At 53.3% G+C, this 24,289-nt stretch overlaps 1 protein-coding gene across 1 annotated transcript; it reads right to left on the reverse strand.

The window, feature by feature from the left end:
- Positions 1-253: 253 nt before the first annotated feature.
- Positions 254-24,113, reverse strand: RRP12 (ribosomal RNA processing 12 homolog). Its single transcript, XM_010974382.3, has 34 exons — positions 23,887-24,113; positions 23,084-23,316; positions 21,236-21,319; positions 20,042-20,118; positions 19,466-19,571; positions 19,170-19,286; positions 18,805-18,943; positions 18,573-18,700; positions 17,410-17,508; positions 16,665-16,756; positions 15,903-16,014; positions 15,591-15,688; positions 14,243-14,357; positions 13,060-13,202; positions 12,759-12,880; positions 12,383-12,447; positions 12,131-12,293; positions 11,540-11,694; positions 11,214-11,281; positions 10,561-10,654; positions 10,125-10,283; positions 9,910-9,990; positions 9,597-9,702; positions 9,264-9,371; positions 8,729-8,886; positions 7,672-7,763; positions 7,352-7,516; positions 7,064-7,233; positions 6,725-6,853; positions 4,097-4,146; positions 2,876-2,948; positions 1,440-1,507; positions 1,079-1,161; positions 254-766 (listed from the first exon to the last, which is right to left on the reverse strand). Exons 1-34 carry the CDS (start codon positions 24,023-24,025, stop codon positions 664-666), a joined length of 3,894 nt encoding a protein of 1,297 aa, XP_010972684.3. The 5' UTR covers positions 24,026-24,113; the 3' UTR covers positions 254-663.
- Positions 24,114-24,289: the final 176 nt, after the last annotated feature.

Consider the following 24,289-nt stretch of genomic DNA (forward strand, 5'->3'; position numbering starts at 1 on the left):
CAGAGCATTCGCTGTCCTTCCTCATCCTCCAAACATCACCTTCTAACTGGGGCTGTGAAGTGGAGTCAGGAAGACGTCCTGACATAGGTGGGTGTCCTCAGGCAAGATCTGAAGCCTGACTTAGGGCTGTCATGCTATGCCACAGACTGGATGCCGGGACTGGAGAGGAAGGGGTCAAGCCACTGTTGCCAATGACCAGACACTGCTCCTGTACCCGTGGGGATAATGTGATAAAACACAGTGTTTCTAGGGATGACACACATGGTGCATGTTTATTTTACATCTGGTCACAGCAAATCTCACATACCAGACCAAAGCCAGGCCGAGAGTGCCACGTGGCTACAAGCAGCTGGAAGAAACGAAGACAGTCCATTCTGCTGCCCACGAACACTCTGGGCAGAGAGCACAGCCGCCTCACTGGCCTACTCAGAGGCACCAAGGTCACATTCCTATCTCCAGGCCCCGGGGACGTCTCTAAAGGGTGACTCCCATTTGGAGCTTCCAAAATCCAGGGCACCTCTGGGAACCAAGTCTGGTTCCAACAAGTCATTCTGAGTCCAGGCTCTATCAGAGATTGGAGCATCTGGAGCTGGTGTCAAGGCAGCTTGGAAGCTGATAAGGGGCCTCAGGCTGGGCCACAGAGTGGCCGGGGGGCCCTGGGGTTCAGGGCCGACGATCCTTTCTGCGGAGTTTGTGTCCCACCTGGGAGCCCCGCTGGGCCGCTCTCACCAGGCCTTTGAACTGTCCCTGCAGCTTCACCTTCTTCCTGCAGAAACAAGGATCAGAAAGGTCACATCTCGCTGGGAACAGGTGGCCCCCTATCCCATAATGTCTAAAGATGGCTCCCCCAAGCACCAGCAGAAGAGGGGAAAAGGGGCATTGCCAGGTGGTGGGCAGCATGTCATCAGGGCAGACCGTGCCCCTGATGTTCAAAAGAGTAGTTCAAGTCAATGATACTCAAGAGGCACGTGAAAAAGTACAAATAAAAAACTGGAAGAGACGAGCAATAGAGCGGAGGGGGCTGTCATGAGCACAGCCCCTACCCCACCCCCCAACCCTGATCCCGCACACACCGTACCTGCGGTTGAGCTTGGTTCTATTGAGGGGGATGTAGGCATAGGGGTCAAGCCGACCTTTCTTCTTCACGTCACCCTTTGCTTTCTGCTCAACCAGAGAAACAGTCAGCTAGGAGTGTGGGGTTCCCTTCCCACCTCTGCCCCTGACTTGATGAGCCAGTATCCTCCTTAGGTGGCGCCAAAGAGCTCCTGCAGCCCAGGACGGCCTTCCAACAAAGGCCTGGACTTCACATGTTAACAGGACCTCAGTGTGGCCTCAGACTGGCTCCACAACGGCAGTGCCTCTCCAGGGCGGTGGTGGGCACACCCTCACTTCCCCAGAGACTCTGTTAGGAGATTCCTTCCCCCACCCGCAGCTCTTACCTTGGCCTTGTATTCCACCCCAGGGGTAGCCTTCTTGGCCACAGGGCGATGGATGCCAGAGCCTCCCGCTGGAAGGGGAACACAGAGGCCGCGAGTCAGGCAAAGCCAGGGCACCTTCCCCTCGAAGGAGGAGAGCTGCCAGGAAGATGCGTCATGGCCAGGACTGACTGGCTCTGTCCTCTACCAACCAAAGACAAAGATCTTCCTGGAGAAGGGACTTCCAGTGACTTGACAATTAGACCACTGGGCTTCTCACACTGACCTGAATCCTCAGAGACCTACCAGTGACCTCTGGGAACATACAGATTCTCCACTAACAAAATACCCCATACTCTCCAAAGCTAAACCTGCTCTGTTTGTCCCAGGAGAAAAGAACATCGGCTTTGAGGTCACACAGATTGGGGTTCAACTCCCAGCTCTAACCTCAGGCAAGTCTCTTAACTTTCTGGAGTCTCTTAACCTCATCTGTAAAATGAGGCACTAAAGCTTGATCTCATCCAGGTTTCACACCAACACTGAGATAGAAAGGCAGCTCTTAATCCCATCCTACAGATGTGAAAACTGTGGCTCAGAGAGAGCAAAGTGCTTCCAAGGTCAGTGTCACCTACAGCTTGGACTTCCACACAGTCATCCATGGAATCCTACAGTGCTGACTAAGGAGGACTCTCTGAGATGACCCAGGTGAACCCCCTTTACAGGTGAGAAACTAGAAGCTTAGACAGCGTGACCAGGCCAAGGTCACACAGCTAAGAGCAGCTAGGCAAGTGGTCCTGAGCCTGAGGCCTCCTGCTGCGTGGTTGGCTACCACTCCTTCCGCAGGGCCCTGGCCTGTGGGGCCACAGAAGGAGAAAGAGCCATGAGGCTCTTCAGCTGGGGCAGGATGCTGTGGGGCTCTGCGGGCACACCCGCTACTGGGTTGGGGACTTCCCACAGGAGCCCCTGGACCTCCAGCTGCACAGCCAGGGCTCTGCTGCAAGGGCCTGGGGCAGAGGCCCTGGGGGAGAGAGGCAGAAGTGAGGCAACAGAGTCCTCGGCTTTGGGCAGCGACCTGGGTACCTCTTGCAGCTACTTTGGGGAGAGAAACAGTCTGGCAGCCCAGAAACAAACATACGGGGGAACTCCCTGGGCAGGCCCAATACTAACCCTCCCAACTGCCACCCTCACGGAAGCCTGAGTGGGTGGAGGAGAGATGGGGCTCAGGGGCTCCCCAGAAGGGTTGGGGGTTCCATGCACAGATCTCCTAACCCCTGGGCTCTTCCCTCACCGCCAGGCCCTCTCGGCCCCCAGCCCAGTCTTAAATGATACATCAGACGATCTTTGCTGGTGCCAACTGGGTGCAACCAGGCTGCGAAACCTCATGGCCCTGCCTGCAACACACCCTGCCTACTGCAGGCGACAGGGCACTGTGCTCCGAGGAAGAAGTGTGGACACCTCACCTTGGTACTGAGGGGGCATCTCCAGCTCCTCGTCATCAGCCTCTTTCTGATGCTTGAGTTTCTGGTGCTTTTTCTATAAAGAGGTAAGCAAAGTTCATGAACAAGGGGACGTGATCATCATCCTCGCTAATGATAACAGGAAAAGCAGTCACAACCTGCATTAGTAAAGATCCTCTGCCAAGGACTCATTCCCCAACTGACACTAGGGCTGAGAGAAGGCAAGTAACCAGGCAAGGTCACACAGCTAGACAGTGCAGACGCACGGCTCCAGCCCAGTCCTCACTGCAGAGCTCATCTCAGCAGCTCTGCCGTTCGGCCTCTCCACACTGAACTGCCCACACAGGGTTACAGCTGCCCATCTGGGTACCTTGACCCTAGCCCAGCTTTCCTAACAGGGGAAATGAGGTCCTCGGCCTCTTTGGAGAGAACAGCTTTACTGGTTCTTTGCCTCACATGAACTCCAATGCATCCTCCCCTAGTAGTCAAACTCACTGATCTCTGACTTAGTGCCAGGTCCTGGGGACACGGGACAGGACCCACTTCCTGTGCTCTAGGGGCTCTCTGGCATGGGGGAGATCCCTGCTTAAGTCAGTCATCGCAGTCCCTCAATGATGGTACTGTCTCAGGGGTTGTGAGCCTGGGGCAAAGGGACAGGTCACCTCATCCAATTACAATCAGTAGGAAGCAGTTCAGCACTTACTACCCGCCGGGCCCCATGCTGGGTGCCCCGAGGAGGAGAGGTGGGCCTGCAGGAGCCCAGCCCGCCAGGAGATTTGGGCCCAGAAACTGACAACCAAGCAAAGCAGAGGGCCATTGTGCTGGGAGACCTGAGCTCCCAGGGCCAGCTGTCATGCACTGGTCGGTCCCACATGGTGCAGAGAGCCTCTTCAAACTACAGATTCTGGGGGCTCAAGCTCCTGAGGGACCCAAGGCTGGGGGCTTCAGGTCCCACTCTGGGTTCACTGGCCTAGGGGCCAGGCAGAGGGGCAGGTGTGCCAGGTAAAGAGAACAAGGCTGAAGCACACACAGGTGTGTCTGGGAAATGAGGACACCAGTTCCGTTGGCTGAGGCCCAGTAGAGGGGGCTCCTCTTGGAGAAACAGAAAATAGCTGGAAACATGACTCGGGCTGCATCACGGAACTGATGGCTCAGCTTGTTCTTGGTTCAGCTGGCACCTGGCACCAGTTCTGCCCCGGCCCTCCAGCAACAGGAATTACTCACACTCCTGCCGCCCACGTCCTCCATCAGGTCAGCCATGTCTTCATCCTCTCCTGAAGCCAAAAGGAAGAGAGGCCTGTGAGCACCCAGGGAGCCCCTCTTCTTCCCAAAGCCCACGCAAACTTCATCCTGCCTCCTCCTGGCTCATCAGGCTGTGAGAGCTGCCAACTCCAGCCCCAGAAAATCTGTCCTGTGGAAGACCAGACCCCTGAACCCTGCCCCTTCCTCCTTTCCATCCTGGGCCCCTTGGACGATAGACCCTCAAGGAAGCGGTGACTTAACTTCTAAGGTAAATACAGCTTTTTTAGAGACTCTAAGAAAGTCCCCAGGTTTCTCGGGGAGTTAGGCACTCCTGCAGCCCCCCACACACTCCACTTTGCTGAAAGGACTGCACTATTCCCTAACTTGAGAACCCCACCCCCACCCCACCATACGTGCTGGGCACTGTGTGAGGATATAAAGAAGTATGAACCAGCAAAAAGCACAGGCATCAAAAGTAAAGACAGGTAAACTGCACCACATTAAAAATTTTAAACTTCTGTGTGTCAAAGGATGCACCAACAGTTTGAAGACACAGCCTACAGGATGAGAGAAAGTATTTGCAAATCACGCATCTGACAAACGATTAATATCTAGAATATATAAAGAACTACAACTCAACAAAAAGCAAACAACCCAATTCACAAATGGGCAAAGGACTTGAGTAGACATTTCTCCAAAAAGGTAAATGGACAACAAACATGAGAAGATGCTAAGCATCACTAATTATTAGGGAAATGCAAATCAAAACTACCATGCGACACCACTTCACACACATTAGGATGGCTACTATCAATAAAACAGAAAACAACAAGTGTTGGTAAAGATGTGGAGAAACTGAAACCCTTGTGTCCTGCTGGTGGGAATGTAAAATGGTGCAGTTGCTGAGGAAAACAGTATGGCAGTTCCTCAAAAAATTAAACACAGAACTACCATACGTTCCAGCAACTCCACTTCTGGGTATATACCCAAAAGAACTGAAAGCAGGATCTTGAAGAGATATTTGTACGTTTATGTTCATAGCAGCATAATTCACAATAATCAAAAACTGGAAGCAACCCAAATGTCCACTGATGGATGATGGACAAACAAAATGTGGTCCAGATATACAAGAGAATAAGGCCAGCCTTAAAAAGGAAGGAAACTCTGACACAAACTACAACATGGATGAAGCTGAGGACATCACGCTAAGTGAAATAAGCCAGTCACAAAAGAACAATTGCTGAATAATTCTATTTACATGAGATAGTTCGACTCGACTTGTTTAATGGGTACAGGGTTTCAGTTTCACAAGATGAAAAGAGTTCTGAAGATGGATGGTGGTGATGGTTGTGCAACAATACGAATATACTTAACCATTTTTAAGTACACAGTTTACCAGTGTTAAGACAGTAAATTTTATGTGTATTTTACCATGATTTTTAAAAAGCTATCAGTATATTTTTTAAAAAAAGAAGAAAGTTTAAACTGATCAGTTGGAGGAAGGACAAACTGAAGTGAAGTCAGTCAACAACCAGATGTCACAAGAAGCGTATGACTAAGTGAGAAGCCTGTGCAGTCCCTGGGCTTGCTGGGAGTTCCAAGGGAACAGGCTGAGGCCAAGGGGCCATGAAAAGGCCACAAAGAAGGACTTGGGCTGCATCTTAGAGTGGGGAGGGTTTGGGAAGGCAGAAAGAGAGGGAGGGGCATTTTCAATGTCACAAATACACGCACAAGAAAACGGAGCAAGAAGAGTGAGAGGGGGCAGTGACAAGGCCAGATCTGGAAACAGTGTCATTATATCTACAGCCAGCACGGATGTGTGCTGTTCAGGTTACCACTTCAGTCTTCACAACCACCCTCTGACGTAGGTATTAGTATTATACCATATACCCCAATGAGGAAGCTGAGGCACAGAGAGGTTAAATAATTGTCCACAGTCACAAAGCTGGTAAGTCAGGTGTGGGGGCAGCGGTGACAGCACTGGTTTAAGAGGCTGTCGTGAGTGTGGCAGTGAGAACTAAAACAAAAGAGGATAAATTTTAGAGGACCTAGGCTTTTGTGATCTAACATGATATATATACAGAGATATGTGCAGACAGGGAGCAGGAAAGATGCAATAGGACCCGGAGATGTTACATCTGAATGGCCCCTGGACAGCAGGAGACTGTCAATCAGGAATTGGGAGGGTCTTTCTACCTCTAAATGAGCTTCCAGGCCTCAGCCATGTCTACACTTTGAACAAAAAAAGCTTTTTTAATTATAAAAGGAGGAGGACAAGGAAATAAACAGAACAGAAAAGAACAGAATAGAGATCAACAGAGTGTATCACACATGGTAAGAAGTACTGCCTTTTGAAAGGTTTGTTTGAGTTACAGAAGTTCTGTATAAATGGCTGGGTTACAACATAGAAACATTTCTTAATGTGGTCAAAAAAGTTTGAGAAACTCAAAAAGCTTGAGAAAGTTACCTTAAATACATCTGTTTTCACCTATGTTTCCCCAAAAACCGATCACTGAGTGAATGAGTAAATGAACCAATGAGTGAAGAATGAATGAGCAAACAAGGGCAGCCAGAAGCAGCTGCACCCCCGGAATGGGCAGGTGGCCCCACCTTTAGTGCCTTCCTCTTCCTCCATCTTGGCGTTGTCATCCTCCTCCTCCCGGATGATCAGGCGGCCATCGGCGCTCACTTTGAAGCCATGGTCCTTCTTTTTGCCCCGGCCAGGCCCAGGCTGTGTGGCTGGTGGGGCAGTTGGACAGTGAGGAGGTGGAAGGCCAGGCCTAACCCCCTCATCTTAACCAGCAAGCCCAGGTCTGTGCCCCGGATGGGTGCACAACAGTGTGCATGCGTGAAAGATAAGGTGCCCAGTGGCCTCCACACTCCCACCCCCAAACCTGGCCCAAGGTAAGCTTGTCCTCTGCGCCCACAGGTCAGCTGCTTCTTGCTTACCCAGGACTCGCTGGGCCACCTTGGGGTCCAGGAAGTTGAGGGGCTCATCCCCGCCACCCTCCTTCAGCCACGCCCGGCTCCTCTGGCGGGCCAGCCTCCGCTGTTCCTTGCTCTGACTCCTCTCCTCCTCCTCGTCCTCATCCTCTGAGTCGGCCAAAATCTCCTCAATGCTAAGGACAGAGAAGGCCCAGGTCAGGGTGCCCCAGGAGAGGCAGGGCAGCTTGGCACAGCCTGGGCAGGCTTCGGTTTGGGAGAGACCAGGTCCCCAGGACCCCACCCGGGTCTCACCTGTCCCCTTTGCCCTGGGCGGGCTCCTCCACCTCCTCCTCCTCCTCCTCCTCCACGGCGGCCTGGCTCAGGGCCCGGTGTTTCTTGGCCCGGGCCTCCACTTTCCGGATGTTCACCAGGACTCTGTGGTACTCCTCGGGCAGCAGCTTCTTCACCAGCTCAAACCTGAGAGGGCAGAGACAGGCTGGTGAGTGTCACCCAGAGCTGGGTGTCAGCCAGAGCCCTTCCAGACCCCCGGCCCGGCCCCGTCTCTACAGCAGCCCTGATGGGCCTAAAAACCCTCAACTCCTCCCCTGCTCCCTCCCACTCAGTGCACAGACCCGAACTTGCGGATGAACTTGGTGAACAGGTTCCGAAGCTTCATGCGGAAGTGCCGCCGCATGTCGTCCGAAAGCTTCCCAATGGCTCCCATCTGCAGGGCAGAACACCGGGGCTTCAGGGGGATGCGCGCCCACCCTGCCTGCCCCCAACACTGCAGGTTTCCCTTGGTTCACCCTGCATTACTCTATGGCTGCACTGTCCTCAGCCTTCCCATGGCTTGGTCTGAGAAACACGTGGCTGGCGGATACCTCCAGTGTCCCTCAGTGGGGCTGCGGTGCAAGGCCACCTCAGTCCTTTGAGGGCTTGTATAAACCCCAGTCACTCCAGGACAGGTCACCTCTCAGGCTGTCCTCCTCGTCGCTGGCCCCAGCGAGGTGGCAGGCTAAACTGACTCTCATCTGTCCCTTCTCACCTTGACCCAAGGTCAGATGCAAAGATGAGGATGAGAGGGACCTGGAGGCCTGATGCGACTCAACCCAGCTGGAAGTGGGAAATGAGGCAGCGGTGCAGCTGACGGAGGCTTGGAGGACAGCCCCAGCTCGTTGTATGCCTCATGCCCAGCACGAGGGAGCCGGGGACCCAACACTAGGGGCTTTCAGGCCCTTCTGCAGACCAGCAGGGCCATTTCAGGGAAGCCTTCTCAAACCCGGAAAGCAAAATGCCAGAGGGGGGATTTGGGGCGCTGCCAAATGAGAGCCTAGTATCACAGTTCTGTTCCCAGGACTGCTCTCACCAGCACTGTGACCTGGGGAAATCTCTGGGCTCAGTTTCCCCATCTGTAAAATGCAGTGTGGCCCTGCTCACTAGCCTCTGCAGAGCCCTTGCTGCTGTGGAGGGACCATGGTGGGTGACAAGGCAGCATGGGTACTGTGTCCCTTCGCTTCCAGGTGGGTCTTCCCTCACCAGTCCCCTCCAGGGCTCCTGCATGACCCTCTGTTGCACAAGATAGCATGTAGCTAAAAAATGTTTGAAGCTGGCTGGCATCAAGGCTCACTGGGTCTCTGCCGGCAGCTCTGGGGCCATGCCGCCACCTGCTGAGGGGAAAGGGGGACTCACCACCAGCTGCACATGCTTGGCCAGGTGGACCACGTCCATGACAACCACGGCCACCTTGATGAAGCCCAGCGCCGATTTGACCACGTCGCGGGTGCGGGAGGCCAGGAGCAGACACACGTTCTCCAGCAGCTGCTCCACCGTGCTGGTCCCCATGAGACCTGCGGTGGCCAGAGGGCCCCCGTCAGAGACACCTGGAACCCCCAACCCAGACCGAGACCCCTGCCCGGTCACAAGAGTGGGAGCTGACATTTGAGGGACTTCCATGTGCCTGGCACGGGTCTAGTCACTCTCTGTGAGTGATTAGAGGCTAGTCCTTCAGCCACCCTGTGAGCAGGTGCTGTTTGTCTCCCCGTTTCAGAGATGACAGTTAGGTCCCAAGAGGTTCCTAAGTTTGTTCAAGGTCTCACATGGCTGGGAAGAAGCAGAATAAGGACTAAAATCTGGGCAGGAGACCTAACCTCCTCCAACCAAGCTGGCAGGGGGAAGTGGGGCACTGTGGGAGAAGCCCTGAAGGCTTCAAGGAAACAGCATTTACCTTTAAACTCGAAAAGGAGATGAGTCAGGGCCAGGATGCTGCAGCTGACCATGGTCACAGCGCCCACGAGGCCAGGGTAGATCAGGATGAGGTAGCGCTGCAGGGCCTCTGGGAGGGCAAGGAGCAGGCCAAGTCAACCCGGGCAGAGCCCACTATGCAGGCTGCATCCTCGGCCCACCAGGGAGGGCAATTCCGGCCAGAGAGGAGCAGCCTGTCCACGACCAGAGCCAGACAGCTCCCCCTACATTTTCTTTTTGACCAGCGGTTTGAAGGGTACCTCCCCCTGGGGTGGGAGCAGAGCGTCCACCCAGCCCCATGTCACCCAAGCCTCACCTTCCTGGTTTGGGCCAAACCGAAGGAAAGCGTGGCCCATCTCCACCAGAAGAGTGAAAGCGTTCTTCCGAGCGCCCACCGACACCTCCTTGGTACACAGGATCACCTGCCCAGACAGCCCCATGAACGTGGGCTCCCTGAGCCGGCCACCCCGAGGTTGACATCCTGAGGCAGAAGGGGGCAGGTAAGAGTACCACGCTCCCAGGAAGCGAATTGAGCCCATCCCCTCCTCCATACTGCCCTCCCCTGGCCCTGACAGCCAAATTCCAAGGAACCCCAAATCACATATACGCCCGCCTCTTGGAGGCCTCACCTCTGGGACCAGGGCACTGATGAAGTCCTCGTGCTCAGCGGAGAGCTTCTTCACAATGTGGATGAGACACTTCAGACGGGGCTGCAGAAGAGGGGACAACAGTCAGGATCCTCAGTGCCACCTCTGCCTCTGAAAACCCCAAAGCATCTCCAGGCTGGCCTCTCCTGGTGTTGCCCATCCCCCCTCAGGCAGAGGGGAATCCCAGGAGTCCGCACCCTCTTGGCAGGCGAGGAGGTGCTCCGCAGAGAGTCCAGCAGGGTCTTCTTCAGGTCATCCAGGTGGCTCTGCACGAAGCGGGCCCCAGGGCCCTGGGGGCTGGCGCACACCTCCTCCAGCACGCGGTAGGCCTTCTTCTGTACCCCATGGGCCTTGCTCTGGGAGGGTGCATGGTGGAAGGGGTGGTGAGAGAGGGGGGCCCCTACATGTCCACCCCCCTTCCCAGTCCAGTAACATCCAGAGGGCAGCTACATAAGCTGTGACCAGCCCTGGAGGAGACTCAGAGAAGCTGGCCCCGCTCTCTGGAGCTCATAACATTGGATGGGAGGGCAGGGGGAATATAGACAGGAGAGGCTAACCCTGTGTCAGGCAGGGGACACTGCGGGGGTGATGCCTACCTAGCCCTCCAATCCCTTCCGCCCCACCGGAGCTCACCTCTAGGTAGGGCCGGATGGTAGCATAGAGCTTGCTGATGGCGGCTTCGTCAGCGTGGGGAGCCAGGGCCACGACCAGATCCAGGACAGACAATCTGCTCAGGGGCAGGAGACCAAGGAAGGGCTGAGCGGGGGCAGGGAAAGGGCATGGACTAAGAGTGTTCTCCTGTCTACTGGGCACGGGGGAAGGGAGAGAAGTCAGGGTCAGGAGGACAAGGGGCCTCAAAGGAGCCCACGAACAGTAACCATAGCTTGTACCTAACTCAACACTCACAAGGTACCAGCACCGTTCCCAGTGCTTTACACGTCAGCCCCTTCCATCCTCACGGCAACCCCATCGCAGGTACTCTTATCATGCCCATTTTAAGATGAGGGCACAGAGTACAGAGTAGATAAGTAACTTGTCCAGGGTCACAGCTTGTAAGTGGCAGAGCTGGGATTTGAGCCCAGGCAATGTGTCTCCAGGGTTCCCACCCTTCCCTAGCAGACTATGAAGCCTCTCCGGGAGGAAGGAGCCGGTCAGGCCTCATGGTATTGCTGGGACATTCAGTATCTCAAGACTTTCCTGAATCATTTCAGAGAGAAACACAGGGCTTCTGCTAAACACACCCGTCAGCTCCCTGGGCTGCCCTGGCTCAAGTAGGGGCACTTTACCTGGTGAAGTCAGAGCTAGCAGGGTCCAGCACCTTCTCACTGGCTTTTTCCAGGAAACCATTCACCAACTGGCAGCCCAAAGGGATGAGAAGGAGGGAGTTTGTTGCAGAGAGAAATAGCCCGCAGCAGCAGCCACAGGACTGTACCTCTTCTCTGCCCATTCCTCTCCCCTTTCAGAGGCCTCGAGCCCAGCCAGCGCCCCGCTGGTCTCTGGTCCCATTCTTCAGGTGGCAGAGAGCCAAACAAGCCCTTGTGGGTACGTCTCAGCCTTTCCAACACCCCAACCCAACTCCTGCCCACCCGAGAGGGTTCCTCCCCCAGCTCACCTGAAGCTCAGTAATGGTGAGGTAAGTTTTGATGGTTTCCAGCACAGCCCGGCGAGGGGCTGGGGTGTCCCCAGCTGCAACAGGCTGCCCATACAGGTTGAACAGGATTGGCAGAAAGTTCTTCGCAAAGCGGCTCACTTCGGCACGGTCAGCCTCTGGTAAGAGGACCAAAGTTTACACAAAAGTAGCAGGGGATGACCCTGCCTCAGAGGCTGCTGGGGATGCAGCCCAGAGGCATCCTTTAGGGGGACCAGTGACAGGACTATGGGTTTGGGGCTTCTCTGGGACAGAAGAGGCTGAGGCCAGAGCACAGAGAACCAGATGCCACCACTGTCTATGGGGCCAGCCAAGTGCCAGACCCACATAAAGCCTTCAATACTGACTGGACAACTTCCAGCAGCTGTTGGCACATTGAGAATTAAAAGAGAAAAGGGGCGGTGTTCAGCATCCTTGGGTCCCCAAGCAGACACTCAGGTCCTTGCAAGGGAGGAGCGGTGGCTCAGGCAAAAAGCTGGCCAGGAGATGGGGGTTAGGGGACCCGTACCATTGCCGCCATCCTCCACCACCCCTGACCCCAGAGCCCACACGTACCCGCCTCACAGCCCTTGGTGATGAGAGTGCGCAGGGCCTGGCACACAGTGACCCGCAGGTCTGGGCGCTCGCTGATGGCCGTGCCCAATGTCCGTGCCAGCCCTTTAAAGGAGGTGGCCACATCCGTGGGCCTCGTGCAGAACCCAGGCAGGAGAGTCCAGATCTGGGAAGGGAGGGGATGGTAGAGGAGGGTGACGCCCAGCAAGCTGTGCCCCGCCTGTCCTACCCACGTCCCCACAACTGACCCCTGACCTGCCACTGGAGCATGTCGTAGATCTTGGACTCCACAGTGCTGCCCGCCTGGGCCAGGTCCATTGCTGGAGTGACACAAACACACAGCGTGACCCTGGGCCCCCTCCTGGCTAACAGGCCTCATTTTTACCCAACCAAAAGCCCAAAGATGGGACAGGAATGTGGGTGATTACCCCCTCCATAGATTAAACATGACACTTGTTATTAAATGAACACCAATCGGGGTGCCTGACTGTGCCTCAGACCCCACTGAGGACGGCACTCAAGCACTTGCTTGGCCCAGGGAGGCTGCTGAATGTCCAAAAGTCGGGAAGCCAGATGAACAGCCCTTCCTGACCCTTCCAGCCGAGGCTCCAGGACTGCGGAGGGCCCGTACCTTTGCTCTTAAGGGTGGTAGCCAGCGGCAGGAAGTAGGCAGTGAAGAAACCCAGTCTCGTTTCCTGGACGTGGTCTCGGATGACGGGCAGCAGCCAGCTCCGAGGGAAATCCAGAGTCTCTCTGGGAGGAGGCAGGGGAGGCCCGATGAGGAAGAGGTGACATTCTGAGGGCAGCACACCCCACAGCGTGGCCCCCGCTGAGCTGAGGAGCAGCAGGCCCTGCTCTGGCCTCTCCCACTGACCCCAGACAGCACATGGAGGTGTCACCCGAGAACACCCCACAGGCAGGGTCACACTTACTCAGAACCATCGATTTCCAAAGGCACAGCCTCTAAGACCACCTCAGGGCCCATGCTGGCCACCGCTGCCCCCACCGCGTGGTCCAGAGCCGCCGTGTGTGGGAAGTGGGGGGAGAGGCGCAGGTCACACAGGGACTGGAGGCACTGGAGCAAAGAGACCAGGGACCAACATTAAGATGGGCTTGTGGAGCAGGCACCATCGGCTGAGCCTGGGCCAAGTCTCCAAGAGGATGAGGTCATGAGTGTGGGCCAGGTTACACCAGTCATAGGTTACAAAGCAATAACCAAATTTAACTGTCAGATGTGTCTGAACCTCTCAATGCTTCAGGATTGAAAAAAAAATTCTGTATTTGTCAGTAACATGTAAAAATAGGGACTTTTTTTTAACATACTAATGTAGATTTCCAGTTTACCTTTAAAAATGGAAGGTCTGAGAAAGGCACACCCACATGCAACAACTGGCAAATTAGCAGGCACTGCGGAGCAGCTGCCCCTCGAGACAGAGCTGCCAGCTTTGGCTCACCACAGCCACCCAGGACCCCACTGCCTCACTCCTCAGGGACCTCTCGTAGGAGCCAAGTTTGCCAACCAAATCTACTAGGGCCCAGGCCAGGCCTCTCCAGGAAGCCCCTGACCTCCCAGGGGTGGCTCCCTTCCTCTAACCAGCAGCAGGGGAGACAGTGAGGAAGATCCCACAAGGCCGGGAGCTGCTCCACCTGTCCTCAGGCACCCCCCTGCTGTCCCCCTGGAGCTGGGGAGGACCTCTGCGGGATCCCTGATCCTTCAAAGGTTTACTCTGGGCTGTAGGATCCTCCCTAGGACTTCAGGCTGCTTAGAAAACTATGCTCATTTGTTACAGAAAATTTAAAGAAAAATGAAATAGGGGTGAGGGAGAATCACACTGATTCCCTAAGAGATTCAAAACCATCAATTCCAGCCCAGACCAGTGAGGAGGCACTGGGGGTGGGGATGAGGGTAGGGGGTGCTTCTGTCCCTCTTCTTGTTCCTCCCACATTGGCCCAGTCACCTTCCTGGGGACACAGTACTGGGCATGTGCTGTGGGCACCGGGGGGGTGGGAGGGGAGGGAGTGCAGAGGTAACAGAGACACGCACCCCTCCAGGAGCCCACGGTCTAACAGCCCCAGTGCCACCTCCTGCCCTGGCCCAGCCGCTTCCTGACTCACCTTCCTCATCACAGGGTGGGCCTGCCTCCCACATGCCTCGAAGAAGACACACAGTAGCTGCAACACAGAGCTCCAGGCCGCGTGGAATTTGTACGTCAGGCCCTCCTCCACCGCCCTGCCAAGGGAGCGGGCAGTCAGGGCCATGGTCACGGTAACCTGGGCCCCAACCAGGAAGTCAAGGGTTGGCACCATGAATGACAGACCACAGTAAGGGTGGAGCCCCAGGAAAGGCCAAGGGGGAGAACTAATGCGTATGAAGTGCCCCTGTGCTAAGAGTTTAATTTATGTAATCCTCACACTTAAAGGAAAAGCTGTGAGGCAGGCTATTTGTTCCATCTTCAGATGAGGAAACTAAGACCCAGAGACATTAAATAACCTGCCAGGGTCACTCTGCTAGTGGCCAAAGTGGGCCTCCAAAGCCCGTGCTGTCACTGTCCCACACTTTCTTAGTGTGATCAGACGTGGGAAGACAGAATAGGAACCTGTGGCCTGGACAGAGGGGACAGAGGGAAGGAAGCTGCATGCGGTAGGAGAGAGGTGTTGGCCAATACCCACTTTCAGCCTGTGCACACCGTGGTCAGTCTGTCTCTCAAAGTCTGGCCCCAGAGGCTTCGGGCAAGAATGGCCAACAGGGCAGTGTGGGGAATGTGGGAAACAAGTAAGCTGGGAGTGGGCAGCTCTATTCCTCAGCTTTCCAGAAACTCCACTCCAGGGGTATCCACAGGAAACAGGCTTATGTTCTCACCAGGAACAGTACCCATAGCACCAACCCCCTGGAGCTGAGCAGAGACCCAGAGGAGGCACTAACGATCCTAGCTCCTTGGTGCTCAGAGGCTCCTCACTGGTGGCTGGAAGGGCGAGGGCGGCTGGTGGCTGTGTCTGTGAATGGCTCCTCTTAATACACATGACGGTGGTCTCTGCAGTCAGGCTGCCACTTACTAGTTGAGTGACCTCAGCCTTCCCATCTGTAAAATGGGGTCAGTACCCATTTCCTAGAACCATAAGGACTACCAGTAATTTCTATTTTGGGGGGGGCTTAATTACATGCCAGGTACTATTCTGAGAACTTTATGTATATAACTTCATTCAGTCCTCACCTCCATTAGACTGATGAGGACCCTAAGGTATTGGGAGATAGAGAAACTTGCCCCAGATGACAGGCCCCCAGGTCCACACTCCCGAGCATCACACTACGGCACCTGGAATGTGGCCAGTGCTCAAATCGACGGCAGCTGCTCCGGCGCCATATGCAAGGCCCACAATGAGTGACAGGATGGGTACCTGACACCATGAAGAACTTTCTACAGGTACACCTTATTCCCTCCTAACATAGAGGCTACGTTCTCACCTGAACATCTTGGAGATGTACTGGGCTGGGCCTGAGGCTGAGGAGGTCACAGAGCCAATGTCAGCCATGTGGGGAGCGACACACTCTTTCAGGATCTCCTGCACAAAGAGGCCATAGCTGTCTAGGCACAAGGCAGCCCCCCCAGTGCCACCCAGCCTTCCCAGGTGACTGCTTCCTGAAGCCCATCCCCATACCGAGAGCCTCCTCCCAGGATGCAGCTGGTGGCCTGGGGCAAGAGAGACAGGGCAGCGGGAGACCCTCTTGTGCTCTCTTGCCTCCCTTCTTAAAACTGGGGTTGGGGGGCCACGGTACCTGGAGGCACTGGGTGGCCGCTGTCACCGCCTGCAAGTGGGGGGAGAGGAGGCAGGTCGTCGCAGTTCCAAAAAAGCGAGGCAGGTGGCCCAGTCCCAGGTCCCGGCGCAGCCTGCCAAGACAAAAGGCTTCTGTGGAACCTGGCCCAGGGCTTCAGGGACCCAGGTGGCCCAGGTCTGACCCACACAGCATGTGGAGCCACTGGGGCCTTGGAGACCTCAGCTTTAGGCAAAATGAAATCAACTGATACACCATTTTCTTTTCAGCCTTATTCGGAAAAAGGAATTACCTAGTGGCTACTGTAAGAGTGAGTGTTAGGACAGAGACACAAAACAGAAACTGGGTTTGCAGGACTGAGAATCCCTCAGGAGGTCCATTAACCCAGGTGGGGGGTGGGGTGGGGTGGGGCTGCAGAAAGTGGGTGATATCCTGAGAAGGAAACCACCTGCACAGGGGCACAGCCGCGGGAGGGAGGGGTGACAAGAATCAGGATGGCAGCTGGGCCCCACCCCAGGGCAGGTGCTCTCAGCCTGCCTTGCTGCTCACAGCTGGATGGCAAACACTCCGGCAGGAAAAGCATTGGCTCTGGCACGGTCTGTGCTCCCCGGCCCTGCTCCTCATGAACACAAGAGCTGGTCTGCACACACACGTGGAGACGCCGCCACCCCCAGGAGGCTGAACTGGCTCATGTCCCTCCCAACTGCACTGCAGGGCAGGGAGCTGGGCTGGAGGCCCTGGGACCGCCCTCCACTCCATCCCTACCTGACCAGGTTGATGTGGGCTTTTTCCATGACCTTCAGCCAGGCCAGCATGGGTTGTAAGTCATTCTCGCTGGGAACGTAGTCATATAAGGCCTAGAGGAGGGACAGGGAATAAGCAGGTGACTGAGCAAGTGTGTTTAGCAGCAGTTCAAGGGCAGGACCTCGTCCCGTCCCTAAGCAACAGCACGTCCCAGTGACTGTCCTGTCCCAGAGCCTGTGCACGGGACCCCAGAACTCTTAGGCCCCTTGGCCTTCCTTTCCCAGCTCCTGCCATTCCCTGCTCTATGAAGCCCTTCCACTTCTGCTTCTATGGGAGAAAAGTCTGTAGGAGCAGTCAGGAATAACTTGGGTCACACAACCCTTTGTGCACCTGACAAAAGCCAGAATGCTTCTCCGGAAACATGCACATGAGCACATGCATACATTTTGTAAACAATTTTGGGGTTTTTTTGTCCTCTTCCCCAAATCTACCTAGAGATCCCTAACATTGAGATCCCTTGTCCAAGGTACCTGTTAATACCATGAGACCATGCTAAATGGTTTATTAACCACCATGAAGTCAAGGGTCAGGGCCCCCCAGCTCCAGTGGACACTGATATAGCTTTGGTGGCCAGTGTCCTGGCTGCCTGTCTACCTGCCTCCTGCACTGGGGCAGCCCAACCCAGTCCATCCAACCTCCCTCTGCAGGCAAGTTACAGGGTTGTCCCCTACACAGCCATGCCCCCAACCCTGCCACCAGGCCTCACCGTGATGATCTGGGCATTGAGCTCTGCCGGCAGAGTACTCGGGCTGGGCTTGGCATGGAAGAGGCTGTGAAAGGCCTGCATGGCACAGGCTGTCACCAGCTGGAGAGGACACAGAGGCTTAGTGGGGAACCACGATGTCCATAGTAGCCCTGAGCTTCTCAACCTCCCACTCCAGCCGAGGGGTTTGGGGGCAGACCTGGGCCCCCTAGCCCTCAAACATGTGCCCTACACCTGGACATTCAGAGGACTGTTGCTTTAGGAAGTCTTGGCAGTCACTGAAAAAATTTCAAATGATTTAAACAGTGACAGTGGACAAAATGTTTTTAACATAATGGGCTAAAAAAAGCAGGCTACAAATGGTTTGCATACTATAATTATAACTGTATTTTCATGTGTATGTTTGTTTATCTAAAAAGGAAACGTCTGAAAGGATACACAGCAAGTTGTCTGCACTGTTTATCCAAGGAAATGAAACTTGGAGGAAAAAAGAAACTTCCATTTTTTACTTTATATACTTCAGAATGTTTTTTTTTCTTTTTAACAATGATTACGTTATTTATATAATAAATGCTTTAAAATACATATATGAACAAACACTATAAGAAAACATAAAAAGATTATGGGGAGGGAATATAGCTCAGTGGTATATAGGTCCTGGGTTCAATTCCTCCATACTTGTTAAACAAATAAATAAATAAATACCTAACTACACCCCCCCAAAAAAACCAAACCAAGAAAGATTAACAGAATTGGGCTAGGATAGCAGAAATGCAGGGGATCATTTTTATGTACCTTTAAAGTCATCATACTGATGTTAGTAAGTGAAAAAAAAAATGAGAGAGAGAGAGAGAGAAATAACTGTGACCATGGCTGTGAAAGAGCTTGAGGCAGGGAGAGGACCAGGGCTTTACCAGACCTGCCACGGATCCATCCTCACTTTGACCTCACGTGCCAAATGAAGATGGTCAGTCTGCCCAACACTGGGGATGGGACAGTGTCCCTTGGTGCAGCTAAGAGCAGGGTCGGGGCCACGGGGCCCCAAGCCCTGTCTTTGGCCTGAACAGTGAACTCCCTGAGTACCACCACGGTGGGCCCAGGGTCTGAAGCTATGCTTCCCTCCTCCTTGGCGTGCCCCACGTGCTGGCTCTCAGGCCTGAGCTCACCACATGGCTCAAGGTCATGACTCTGAGGAGAGTCTCACTGCAGCTCTTCACCAGGCCTTCCGGGAAGCAGGGAAGCAGGTCCTTCAGCAGGGTCAGCATGTGCAGAGTGGTGGTGGCCTCCTTGGAGCCTGGCAGACAAAGGGGAGCTGGGACTCCAGCCCACCCTTTGCAACAGGCCCTGCCCTCCCCCGCTGACCTCTGCCCTGGCCAACTCTCAACCATGCCACCCCACCTCCAGACTTCTCGATCTCCTGGATGCAGAACTTGGCGGTGGAAACGGCAGCAGGGTGATGGGCTGGGGCCTTCTCACCAAACATGAACTCACTGCCCTTGAGGACTGAGCACACTCCATGCTGGGCAGCCTTCCGGATCTGAGGGCAAGAGGTGGGGACAGGGCTGCCTCAGCATCTGACCAGCAGGGTGGGTGGCTCTCACAGCCACCAGCAACAATCATTGATTGTACACCTCCTAGCAGGCCAAGGAGAAGCTAGCAGATAGGGCCTCAGGCAGGAAGAAAACCTCGGGGCAAGAGCCCAGCACTCAGCAGGCCAGCCCCAGCCCACTTACTGGAGTGGCTGCCCCCTCCCAGGTTCTCACCTTGGGCTTGGCGTGCACGGTGAAGCTCAGCAGCCCGTGGAACACCTGCAGGGTCACAGGGTAGCTCCAGGCCTCCAGGTCCTGCTTCCGCAGAAGGGTGGCCAGGCAGGAGAGGACCTGCGGAGGAGAGGCAGTCTCTCAGCTCCATCCACTTCAGCTGGGTTCTCTAGAAAATCCCACGGGGATTTCTGAGGGTTCACAGAGTGCCTACACCCCTCCCAGGGAGTGTCCAAGCTTTAGCCAAATCAGGCGGGCGCGGGAAACAACACAGGGGACACTGAGACCCAAACACTGACCCATCGGAGGGCAGAGGTGGAGCCACTGCTGGCCTGGGCTGACATGATATCCATGAAGGCTTTGGAGGTATCAGAGAACTTCTTAATGAGCACGGGGCTGGGCACGCTGTGTGAAGAGAACAGAGAAAGTCAGAAGCCCAGAGGGGCCTCCAAGAGGAGCTGGCACAGCCCCAGCCCTGGTCTGGAGGAGGTGCGGACAGAGGGAGGCAGCGCTGGCTGGCACTCAGTGAGCCTACCCTTCCTGACCCCGGTACAGTGTGTTTCCATGGCACCTGAGCCCCCCGCCTCCCTCACCTTCTCCACTACCCACCAGATGGGCCCTTAGTAAACCCCCCCAATCCTCTCCCCACCTTCCCCGGCTGCAGGTCCCCAGATCCTGGTACAACATTCCACCCCAACCCCCCTGCCCCACTCAGGGCACCAGGGCTGCCCCCTTCCCAGGCACCAGCCCTCACACCCTGTCCTACAGCATCCCAAGCCAGCCTGGAGCCTGAGCTGATAATGCCACCTGATCTTTGTGTTCTTTCTAATGATTCCCTGATCCTCTTCCTCCCTCCACAAAAAGCCAGGACTCACCGCTTCAGGACAAGGTTCAGCAGGTAAGCAACAGCGGCCAGGGACTCCGAGGACTCCACTGCTTCCATTGTTGTCATCTGAGACCAGACCATGGGGTGTGAGTGAGAAACGTGTCACATGGGGCAAATGGAGCACTGGGGGCACCGTGTGCCCAGTAGGATGGTTATGCCAAGAACCCTGGCATCAGAGCCTCAAATCCCTGTGTTGCCACTGTGACCCTGGGTGAGCAACTTAACTTTTCTGTGACGCGGTCTTCTCATTTGTAAAATAGGGATAATGAGTTGTTGGGAGGTTTAACTGAATCAATATATGTCAGACACTTAGAACACTGCCTGACACAGGGTGAAATCTATACGCTGCTATCTAATTTACTTCACTATTCTAGAGCAGAGGTTAGAAAGCTTTTTCTGTAAAGGGCCAGATAAGAAATATTTTAGGCTTTGCAGGCCACACGTGGTCTCTATTGCATATTCTTCTTTGTGTGTTTTAACTATCTTGTAAAAATGTAAAAACCATCCTTAGCACTCAGGCTGTAGAAAAAACAGGCCACGGTCAGATTATGCCCATGGGCCATAGTTGGCCAGCCCCTGTTCTACAGCAGTGGTTCTTAGACTTTTACACCCTTAAAAATTACTGAGGAGTCCCCAAAGAGGTTTTGTTTATGTAAGTTATAACTACTGATATTTAAAATTAAATATTAAAAATTAAAACAGAATTTTTTAAAACACAAGAATAGGCAAGCATATTCCATGAGCTCTCAAAATGTCATCAGACATCACGTAACTTCTGGAAAACTCAATGGTACACTCATGACAGAGTGGGACTGAAAAAGGTAAATGATGTTCCAGCCTTATTATGGAAATAATTTTGACCTAGTCAACCCCCAAGGGACCTTGGGGACCGCCCCCCCCCAACAAGATTACACTTTGAAAACAACTTCACTAGAGAACTCCCTTGGCCTAACTCAATTTCATCAGTTAGAGGAAAATACAAAACAGAGGAGTGGATTTTGTTTTACAAAAACAACGTAGCACATCCCACCAGCCTTACTAAGCCACTTAGGAAGGACTAAAGTGCTCTCCCCTGTTCTAGGTTGTCCTTCTCTCTCCCCGCATGCCAGGGGCCCTGCCTTCTCCCTACAGCCTAGATGACCTGCTACTCAGAACACCCACCCCCAAAATCACAACCACTCACCAGGGCAGCAAAGTACTCGGTCTCTGTTTCCTTCCCGCCCTGGGAGCGAATCACCTCGGTGACAGCAGCCAGGACAGCACAGATCTGCACACGAGAGAGAAGGTCCTATGACATCTATTTTCCACCAAACCCTACCCAAGGGTAGCTTCTTTTTCTTGCTCCTTCACAAATTCATCTCCTGACAAAGGCCAGAGATGGACAAAATGAGCAGCATCCAGGGCCAAGGGTACACAGCACAGGGCCCAGCAAACAGGAAGACTCACACGTCTGCCCCAAACCTGCCTCTAGGGCTCTACCTCTAAATCACGCAAACATTCATGCACAAGTGTGTTCTCTGCAGCAACCAACTGGAACAATCACGCAGCTGTCAACAGGGGACTGATGATGGACTCTTATGTAACACTGACAGATTCAAATACCATGTAACCATCGAAAAGAATGATGAATAACTACATAGATTAAATCAGAAATACTGTTCAGTGGGGAAAAAAGTTGTAGAACAGTATGTATAAAATACAACCCTGTTTCAGTAAACCTAAACAAAATGTGGGTTAAAAAAATATACAAAAAGTCTAGAACAGTAATTTGACAAGAGGCTACTGAGCCCTTGAGATGTGGCTAGTATGACTGAGGAACTGTATTTTTAATTTTTAAAGTTTAATTAATTAAATTTAAAAATAAATACTTTTAACATATACACATTACCATACCTAAAATAGATAACCAACAAGGTCCTACTGTATAGCACAGGGAACTATACTCAATACCTTGTAATAACCTATAATGAAAAAGAATCTGAAAGAGAATATTTATATACACATATATATGTATCTGAATCACTTTGCTGTACACCTGCAACTAACACAACATTGTAAATCAACTATACTTCAATAAAAAGAAATAAATAAAAAATTTTAAAAATGCTTTCTCACACTATCAAAAAACAGAGATTTCAAACTACTTGGGTATATGAATCTACTTTTGCAACTGGAAGTTTTATGAACTTAAATACAAATCAAGTATTGCCAATGAAGATTTAGCATCCAAATGGAGATGTCAGACTAGATTTTGGAAACTCAGTATGAGAAAAACAATGCATAACACCTCACTTTAAAAAATATTGATAAGTTGAAAAGGTAATATTTTGGGTATACTAAGTTAAATAAGATATAGAATTAAGATCAATTTCACCTGCATCTTTTTTTACTTTTTTTAAAAACACGGCTACTAGAAAATTAAAAATTACATTTGTGGCTCACATTACATTTCTGTTGGACAGCACTGGTCTAGAAAAGTTCACAATGACCTGTGAACAGTAACTGCCACAAAGGAGTTAAGTTGGGGTAACAATTTTCATATTTTATTCTACTCATCTCACTTTGATATCATTTATAGCTTTGACACTTTTCATTTAAACAATGAAAAATATAAATATGTATAATTTTAAAACATAAACTAAAAGAAAAAAATAACACTTAGTTCTCATTAAATAAAACATATTCTAACCACTGTTACTCAGTATTAATTTACTCAACAAATGTTTCCTGAAAATATTCTATATAAAAAGGCCTGTGTTAGGTACAGTTGAAGAGAAAAATGTTTGCAAAATATTTTTTGGACATTGGGAAATTTTCTATTTTGGACATTTGGAAAATGTCAGGAAAATACCAAGGTAAGGCTGAGCTGGGAAGATGCTGGTAGAAAACGCAGAAAGTGGAACCTGCCCCATGACAGGTAATAAGCAGAGGACACAAAGGGTAGGTCATCCAGAGATTCCAGCTGCCATCACCAGTGGTCAGCCTGTCCACCCCTAACCGCTAGACTTGGCCGTCCTGAGCCTACCCTTACCTCCTTATGGGCAGCCGAGTTGGACTCCCAGAAGCGCTGCACTTTGCTGAAGGTGACGTTAGTGCAGTCGGAGAGGCCACTCAGGAAAGTGCCCGCGGACTTCTCCGTGAGAACCGGCGCCACCTCTTCTGATTCCATGGCCGTCTCAGGGGCTTCGCTTTTGCCCAGGCGCAGGGACCCTGACTGCAGCTCATTGTGTAACTTCACTGCATCAACCGTCAGGTCGCTCTTTCCTGAGAACCGGGAGCACAGGGTAAGGTCCCCACGTCTACCCCAAACTCCTTTTGGTCAAGAGAACAAGCACCACCCCCAGAAAACAAATAGGCGGAGTCCAGGCCCCCAATCCGAGAGGCTGAATTGTGAACGCGGTCTGCCTCATCAGCATGCTGTACGCCTAGCACTTAGAAAACCCGGTAAGGGAACCCTCCAAGTAAATAAGTTTCTGCTTCCCAGTCCCGACGGCATAAGCGCCGGCGGGAGTCGGCTGAGGGGTGCAGCTAGGCGCTTGGGAAAGAGATGAAGGTGAAGGCGCTTTGGAAAGAACCAACAAGGTTCATCACAGCCTTGAGTACCGACTCTGATACTCGTGGTACCCTAGCCAAGTCGTTTCCCTCCAGTGGATTCAGTTTCTGCATCTGTCAAATGGGGAGGGTGGACCTTTACAGTAGGCTCCAGGTGAGACATTTTAAGAGACGAAAGGTCGATGCGTGGGCTCCGGAGCCCCCAGAGAGGCCCAGACCCGTGGAGGCCCAGACCCGCCCAGAACCCCGCCTCCGGCTGCGCCTGAGTCCCGACTCTGCTACCTGAGGGCCGGCTGAAGAAGCGGCTGCGGGCGGCCTGGCGGTGGCGGCAGATGGCCGGATTGCTGTCGCTGCTATGGCCTTTCTTCCAGCGTTTCAATTTGGCCGAGACCCCCGACGGCAACTTCCCCGAGCGCCCCATGACGAAAAAGCCGGGAGTTAGTTTAAAGGACGGAGTTCTGGGGACCTAGAAACACGCGCAGAACCCACATGGGTCCGCAACCCCTTGATTTCCTCTTCCTCTTGCGTAACTTCCGTATTCGCGTCCGTTACCATGGTAAAAGTGTCAACATCCGGTTTCACAGTTTCTCCAGGCTGGGCTCCGGGAAGGGCTCCAAGGAGGTCCGTTTTTCGCGAGTAAGTTCTAGTGCTAGGGAGTCGCTGCGGCTCCTGCTCCAGGGCTACG

The sequence above is a fragment of the Camelus dromedarius genome, chromosome 8, assembly GCF_036321535.1.
Source record: "Camelus dromedarius isolate mCamDro1 chromosome 8, mCamDro1.pat, whole genome shotgun sequence".
NCBI classification, from domain to species: Eukaryota; Metazoa; Chordata; class Mammalia; order Artiodactyla; family Camelidae; genus Camelus; species Camelus dromedarius.